The 8,321-nt window shown below is 52.5% G+C and overlaps 1 protein-coding gene across 1 annotated transcript in view; it reads left to right on the top strand.

The window, feature by feature from the left end:
* The window catches only part of Pnpla1 (patatin like phospholipase domain containing 1), a 37,723-nt gene that overhangs the window by 19,730 nt on the left and 9,672 nt on the right, over positions 1 to 8,321 (top strand). The window contains 4 exon segments of the mRNA XM_050143600.1: positions 3,170 to 3,402; positions 5,827 to 5,892; positions 6,682 to 6,891; positions 7,360 to 7,420. Of these exon segments, the coding sequence (XP_049999557.1) occupies positions 3,170 to 3,402; positions 5,827 to 5,892; positions 6,682 to 6,891; positions 7,360 to 7,420 (570 nt within the window).

Consider the following 8,321-nt stretch of genomic DNA (forward strand, 5'->3'; position numbering starts at 1 on the left):
ATCTAGTGTTCAAGGTCATTATCTGCTACGTGGTGAGTTCAAAGCCAGCCTGAACTATGTGAGACCCTTGGATAAAAATAAAAATAAAAAAAATTTAAAAAATTAAAAAAAAGAAACAAAAACCATTGGGGCCAACAATGGACTCAGTAGGTAAAGGTCTTGCTACTGAGCCTTGACAACCTGAGTTCAACTCCTGGAACTCACATGAAAGGGGAAACTGAGTCCCAAGAAGTTGTCTTCTGACCTCCACAAGCATCCTGTGTCACGCATACGCGCGCGCGCACACACACACACACACACACACACACACATATAACACACAGAACAGGGAATGGTCCCGTGAGTAAAGAGCCTGCTGTGTTGGCAGGAGGACTGGGTTCACGTCCCCAGGACCAACACTGAAAGCTGAATTGGTGGTGTGAACTTGTAAACCAGCCCTGGGGTGGGGGCGGGGCAAAGAGAAGAGGGTCTGGATGGCCAGCTGGTGAGGTGGAGACCGTGAGCTCCAGGTTCAGTGAGAGAGAGATCATGGCCTCCACAAGCACAGGCAAAGGGAGGTGCATCTACAACACACACACCCCCACACCCCAAAACATGTAAACAGTACGTAAGTAGGTGTTTATTGGCAAGGCACACGCATATATTAGGTTTAAACAGTAACTTACTAGTGCGTCCAGTAATACTCAGCACAGCTCCCTGTGAGCATAAACATGAAATAGGCCGTCTAAGGAAACAGATCAGGCATTCATTTCTGGGTAGAGGAATTCCAAGACTTTCTGTCTCTCTGCGTTTCTTTCTTGCTTGGTTTGGTTTTTTGAGGCAGGGTCGTATAACCCAGGCTATCCTCAAACTCCTGATCTTCCTGCCTCCACCTCCAGAGTACTGGGACCGCAGTACACTTGTGGCTACAGGTCTGCCTGTATCTGATTTGTTTGGCGCGTGTCCCCACACGAGTAGGTGTGCTTCCGGTGACAGAGCATATTCCCTTCCAGTCCCCAGGCACCGCCTGCTCCTCCCCAGACCTGTAGAACAAGCTGAAGCAGGGCTGAAGGCGAGGTCAGTGACTCCCGTCAGCCTGTGAATAATTCAAAGACAGGCTTGGAGAGCTGAGTCAGCAGCTTAGAGCACTGGCTGCTCGCTCGGTTGTCCTAGGTTCGATTCCCAGCGCCCACCTTGGTGGTTCACAGCCACCTGTAACTCCAGTTTTGGGGAATCTATCCTCACTCAGACCTCTGAGCGAACCTGCAAACACATGGTACACGGAACTGGTCCAGGCATGTGCGTAATAAATAATACACAGCTTTTAAACACGTCATCTGATGACTACATGCACTGGGAGGTGGAGTGAACAGGGGTCGGGAGTTCAAGGTCATTCTTGGCTACGTAGTGGAGTGTGAGGCCAGCCTGGGCCACGTGAAACCAATTCACCAAAGCCCACGTGTCCGGTCTAACTTGTCTTCTGGCCTGAACTTAGTAGTCGCTCGCCAGAAAGACTTGCCTGCTGGCCACCACCCCCACAGAGGGAAGTGCTGTTTGCTCATGCCTGTGTGTGGTAAGGATATAATTGTGAAACTGCCAGGCCTACTCTGCCCAGGAAGGAGCGTGAGTGATGTGTGTTCACAACCAGTATGGGGTCCCTAGGACTTAATGCGGGTGTAGTATGGGTGTTGGTGAGGGATGGTCTGAAGTCAGAAAAAAAAACAACAAAACAACATTAAACTAACATTTTCTGCCTGTGTGGCTTCAGGAAAGACGCTTTCCCTGCCTCAGTTTCCTTATCTGTGCAATGGTACCCCAGCATTAGCAGAGTGCTCTCCGGGATTAGACTGGTGCCGTATAATCTGTGCTCTATAAAACGGGACAGAAAGAAACCCTCCTTTTGTCTCCAAATTGCCGTGTGTGACTTTGGGCAAATCTGTCACCTTCTCAGTGTGCCTGCCACAGATCAATGGCCAGGCCCTCAGAACGCCAGGTTTTGTGAGCCAGCAAGACTCGGCCCTTCTGCCCACGCGTGGATCTTGTTGATAAGGCTCTGACAAAGGTGCTTATGCAGCCTCCACTTGGCCGCCTCCCACGGCAGAGCTCATGACTACACAAGTCACTGTTCCATATTCATGACTCTAGCTTGAAGCAAAATTTTCCACATAATGAGACGTTTGTGTAAGGACCAGTGGTGTAGTTCAGCGGCCAAGCGCAGGCTTAACCTGTGCTAAGTCCTGATCCCTGCCACCAAGAAACAGCAATATTTGAGGGCTGGAGAGATGGTTGAGAGCCCTTGCTGCTCTTGCAGAGGACATGAGTTCAGTCCCCAGCAGTCATGTCAGATGGTTCCCAGCTCCAAGGGGGTTCACCACCCCCTTCTAGCTTCTGTGACCACACACACACACACATGTGCACATACATACACATGAATAACAATATAAAAATAAATTTTAAAAAGCTGGCTATTGCCGGGCAGTGGTGGAGCACGCCTTTAATCCCAGCACTCGGGAGGCAGAGGCAGGCGGATCTCTGGGAGTTCGAGACCAGCCTGGCCTACAAAAGCTAGTTCTGGGACGGTCACCAAAGCTACAGAGAAACCCTGTCTCGAAAAACCAAAAAAAAAAAAAAAAAAAGCTGGCTGTCATGGAGGAACTACAGCTAAGCCGGCCAAGTCCATGCCCAGCATGCATGAAACCCTGGGTTCTCTCTCCAGCACAGCATAAACCAAGCCTGGGGTGCAGACTGTAATTCCGGACTATTGGGGGAACAATAGAATCAGGAGTTCCAGGTCATCTGCTGCTACTCAGTGAGGGTGAGGCCTGCCAAAGGTCTGTGGCCTCTAAGCAAGCACCCTTGTCACTTGGTAAAGACTTCCAATCTTATTTATGTTTGCAGAGCAAACTCCTATAGGACTTTCAGAAACACGGCCTGGTGGCAGTCCCCAGGCATGGGCACAGGAGGCTGGGGAAGCTGTTTGCTGTCTGTCCTAGCTGTGGGGGACCTGGGACTTCCTCCTTCGTGCCTCTGTCCTGTGCACAATGGCAGGCCTGTTCCTGACTCCCCCAGGCGTCTGGATCCCAGGCCTTGTCACTGCGAGCTGCTGCGGGATGCAGTGGTGACATCATGGAGATCCCTGTGAGTCCTGCACTGAGGCTGATGGTGCATCTCCCGCCCGTTTCCCCCACAGAGGAGTACCTCCGAGTGCTGAACAAGGGCCTGGCTGAGGTGAAGAAGTCCTTCCTGGGCCCTCTGTCCCCGTCCTGTAAGATGGTACAGATGATGCGACAGTTTTTGTAAGACGTCCTGCCTGAGGACTCCTACAAGTTTGCCACCGGGAAGCTGCACGTGAGCCTCACCAGAGTCACAGACGGGGAGAATGTGGTGGTTTCAGAGTACACGTCCAAGGAAGAACTCATCGAGGCAAGGCCCTGGCTGTGCCAGCACCTGGGGGAACCCAGGCAGCCCAGCGCCGCTCTCTCCCCAGCCTCCTCCTCTCTTCTCTTCTCTGCTTGTCTGACCCTTTGCTCCCTTCATGCCAGCATCTCTGCCAGGAACAGTGCCACAGGAGGTGACACAGAGAGGCCCACCAACAACCAGAGTCCGCCACCAGCCCCATGATTTCCACACTATCCCCTTCCTCTGCCTTCACCCTGCAGAGCCTCTGGGCTGAATCTGGGGCTTCTCAGAAGCACCCCTCCAAGTCCAGAGACCTCCAGACCTGGGTCTCAGTGCAATCCCAGGTTTAGAGAGGATGAGGAATGGCACCCGTGCTCCAGCTCTGTCCTCAGGAGCCTTGACAAGGATTGAATCACACTATTGGGGCTGTAGCTCACAGGAGGCCCTGGGTTCTGCCCACAGATTAGCAGAAGTGATCAAGTTCAAGGTCACCCACTACACAGCGAGGCTGAGGCCAGACTGAGCTACAGGAGACCTTGTCTAGAAGAGTGGGGGTCATTTGTAGAGCACCTGGTTTAGTCATCGAATCCACATTAAGCATTCGCCATATTTGTAGCGCCAGCTCCAGGGATCCAAGGGGTCCAGTGCCCTTTTCTGGCCTCTTGAACACTCACACAAAAGGCACAGACAGACAGACAGACAGACACACACACACACATATATATATAAATATATATACATACATATAAATAAATATACATACATATAAATAAAAAAATAAATATTTTCATTTTATTTTATTTTGGTTTTTTCTTTTTTTAATTATTTATTTATTATGTATACAATATTCTGTCTGTGTGTATGCCTGCAGGCCAGGAGAGGGCACCAGACCCCATTACAGATGGTTGTGTACCCTCTGTACTAGCCCCCTATTTTGTTTTTTTTTTTTTTAAATATTTATTTATTTATTATGTAAACAATATTCTGTCTGTGTGTATGTCTGCAGTCCAGAAGAGGACACCAGACCTCATTCCAGATGGTTGTGAGCCACCATGTGGTTGCTGGGAATTGAACTCAGGACCTTTGGAAGAGCAGGCAATGCTCTTAACCTCTGAGCCATCTCTCCAGCCCCCTATTTTGGTTTTTTCAAGACAGGGTTTTTCTGTTTAGCCTTGGCTGTAGTTCTGGAATTCATTCTGCAGACCAGGCTGGCCTGGAACTCAAAGATCCTCCTGCCTCTCCCTCCCCAGTGCTGAGATGAAAGGCATGTGCCACATGACATAAATATTCTTTAAAACGATTAATGGGTCTGGAGAGATGGTTCAGAGTTTAAGAGCACTGGCTGCTCTTCCAGAGGACCTGGGTTCAGTTCCCAGCACCCATATGGTGGCTCACAACCACCTATAACCACATTTCCAGGGTGACACCCTCTTCTGACCTCCATGGGCACCAGGCATGTAAGTTGCGCCCAGATATAAATGCTGATGAAACATTTCATACATATAAAAAATAAAGTTAGGCCGTGATGGCACACTCCTTTAATTCTGGCACTTGGAAGGCAGAGGCAGGCAAAACTCATTGGAGGCCAGCCTGGTCTACAGAGTGAGTTTCAGGGCAGCCAGAGCTACATAGAGAAATCCTGTCTCAATAAACAAATGGCTGAACGTTCCCCTCCAGTTCCCACTTAGAGAAGTTCCCATCCATCCTGAGGGGGCTGTGCTGAGCTCCTGGGTGCAGATTTTAGTGACCAGTTGTGACCGCTGAACAGACCCTGACCTGGTTCAGCGTTCTTTCATGAGACTCTCATCTGCTATCTCCACTCCCCTCCGCTCCCCAAGCCTGTGCCCAGCTGCCAGCCTCCAGCTCTGGGGTTGGGGTGAACAAGCAGCGTGCACCCCTCACGCTCATGGCTGCGGTCTCCCTCCCATCTTCTCCCAACTCCCACCCCTACCGTGACAACACAGCTCGCCACACCCAAATCAGGCCGTGTCTGCCGAGAGCTGTTCCCTCTCAGTTCTGGCCCGGCATCCCCTGCTTCACCTTACTCCTGTCCCTTCATCCCACCGGGCCTGGTCCCCTCCTCTGGGGCCACAGCTGCCATGCTTACCCCTTTCACCCCTCTGCTGTGTGACACTCCCAAGGATAGCTTCTCAGTGTCCATTGAGGACAGGGCCTGGTCCAGGGCAGCCGCTGGTTCGTGGAAGGCTGATGGCCAGCAGAACCCCTGTATGTAAAAGCCACCCCTCTTAGGATATCCGGTCCAGCTAACCCAGCAGACTACCAAGGACCCCACTCAGGACAGCCTGGGGATTGAGTGTAAGCTGTTTCCCGGGCCAGCACCCTTACTTTAAGGAATTGCGGACTGGCCAGGGGTCGGGGTCAGTGCCACCTCTGCATCTCTGCCACCCACTCCAGGGCCTGCGGCGTCTCAGCCCTGTCTCTCCCCAGGCCCTGTACTGCAGCTGCTTCGTTCCTGTGTACTGCGGCTTCATTCCCCCGACATACCGAGGTGAGGTAAGTGAGAGTGAGCTGAGTCCTGCGGCATCTGAGGGGAGGAAGCTTTTCTAGTCAGAGTTCCTAAGTAGATGGACGCCTGGGTTCTTAAGGGGAGCCTCCTCTCTAGACCACCCACTCCACCCTGTAGAGCACCCAGCAAGTCGGGGTTCCAAGACTTTCCGTGTTCCCCAGAAGACAGAAACAGGCACCAGAACACAGGACCCGAGACCCTGAGTGAGGAAGCCTTCGGGGCCATCTGGGCCAGTGGTTGCAGGCTTCCCTGTGCCCGTGATTAACCCAGAGGAGTCCTAAGATAACAGGACTGTGCTTCAGTAGATCTGGGCAGGCCAAGATCCTGTGCCTCTGGCTGGCCTCAGGGTGACCAGCGACCAGTCTCCTGCTACAGTCTGAGTAGCGGGGTTGTAAGCCCTGGTCCAGACATTATGCTCTGTCAGCAAGCTTTCTTCTGGCTCCCATGGGGTACAGAGCCTCTGTACTGTCATCTCCCGTTCAGTTCCTAGGTAAGGAAACCAGCAGGAGCCCCACCCCACCCCTGGGGCCAGAAGTGGTGCACTGTGAGGCTGTGGGAGGGGCTTGCTCCTGAGTCATCAGGAAGATGGACACACCACCCAGAGGCCAGTACCACCAAGATGGCAGAGAGAGAAAGTCCAGGGTCAGAGCATTAAATTAGGAGTCCTGAGGCCACTGTGGACACAGCAAGGGACCTCGTTCCACACCACCCACTACTTCTCTTGGGGACCTCAGCCCCCATGTCCTCTCTGATTGAGCGTCTGTTTGTCCCTGCAGCGGTACATCGACGGTGGCTTCACGAGCATGCAGCCCTGCGCCTTCTGGACCGACTCCATTACCATCTCCACCTTCAGCAGCCAGCAGGACATCTGTCCGAGAGACTGCCCGGCCATCTTTCATGACTTCCGAATGTTCAACTTCTCCTTCCAGTTCTCCCTGGAGAACATCACCCGCATGACACATGCGCTCTTCCCGCCAGACCTGGTGGTGAGAGACAGGAGGGTCCGGGTGGGGTCCAGATCAGAGGCGACCCTCTCAAAGGGTTCCCTGGGCCTTTGCCGTTACTAACGGATTGCTAAAAGACAAACAGGGCTGAAGATGTGGCCCAGTTGATAGAGGGCTCACCTAGCATGCTTGAAGCCCTGGGTTTGATCCCCAGCGCTGCAGAAACTGATCCAAGTCTGTAATCCCAGTCCTGGGGAGGTAGAGGCAGGTGGGTCAGGAATTTAAGGTCATCCTTAGCTACATAGGGAGTTTGGGGTTAACCTGAGCTACTTGCCATCCGATCTCAAAACAAACAAAATTCTGGGGCAGAATCTGTGGTCAGCAATGACCAAAATGTTTGCAATTCAGCCCTCCTCGGAGACAGCGTAGGAGGGGTTTGGTGTCAGCCTGTAGAACATGGCTGTGGGTGGGGACAGTGACCCTCGTTCATTCTCCTGTGTCACCACCTAGATCCTGCAGGATTACTACTATCGGGGCTATGACGACGCCGTTTCATACCTGCGGAGGCTGAGTGAGTAGCTGGAGCCTGAGGAAGGGAGGGCAAGGAGGGCGGCAGGAGAGGGAATGGAATTCTGGGTAGAGGAGTGTCCCATAGCTGTCGCTGAGAAAGATGGGCACGAGGAGACCCAGCAGCCTACGCTGCCCTAGACAGCCCACAGTGGCCGTGGGGTGACATGTGGGACAGTGTTCAGAGTGTTTCTAAAACGTTTATGGAATTAAAAAAAAGGTGAGAGTCGTAGAGTGCTTGCCTGGCATGCTCAAAGCCCTGGTTCGATCCCCCAGCACTGTGTAAAACAGGAGTGGTGGAGAAGGCTGGAGGGTCAGAAGTTCAAGGTCATCCTTGACTACACAGCTTTGTCCAGGCCAGCCTGGGCAGCTCAGGACCCTGTCTCAAGTAGGTGTGACTAGTCACAGCTGATCACAGGGGAGAACCATTAACCTTAGCGGGTCTGGACCCAACCCCTGTCTCCTCTAGTCTGTGTCAGATGAACAGAGACAAATGCTCAAACTCCACGAAGGTGTGGCGAGCGTCTTTGGGGAGAGAGAGAGAGAGAGAGAGAGAGGAAAGGCCTGTCTGTACTCAGGGCTAACTCTGGAGGAAGTCCAGGGCAAAGGGGCGCTCACCTACTGCTGGCCCAGCCTTCCTCCCTGTGATCTTCAGGGACGTTGTGTAATTTTCTATCCCAGTCTCACTTGGCTCTAAGTTCCCAGCATGCCTTATTCTGACAAGGCTATACATCTCTGTGACTTAAAAAAAATACTTTGGGAAGCCGGCGATGGTGGCGCACGCCTTTAATCCCAGCACTCGGGAGGCAGAGGCAGGTGGATCTCTGTGAGTTCGAGGCCAGCCTGGTCTACAGAGCTAGTTCCAGGACAGGCTCCAAAGCCACAGAGAAACCCTGTCTCAAAAA

This window comes from Alexandromys fortis, unplaced genomic scaffold (assembly GCF_014885135.2).
Source record: "Alexandromys fortis isolate MF-2015 unplaced genomic scaffold, M_Fortis_MF-2015_v1.1 scaffold_9, whole genome shotgun sequence".
Classification (NCBI taxonomy): Eukaryota; Metazoa; Chordata; class Mammalia; order Rodentia; family Cricetidae; genus Alexandromys; species Alexandromys fortis.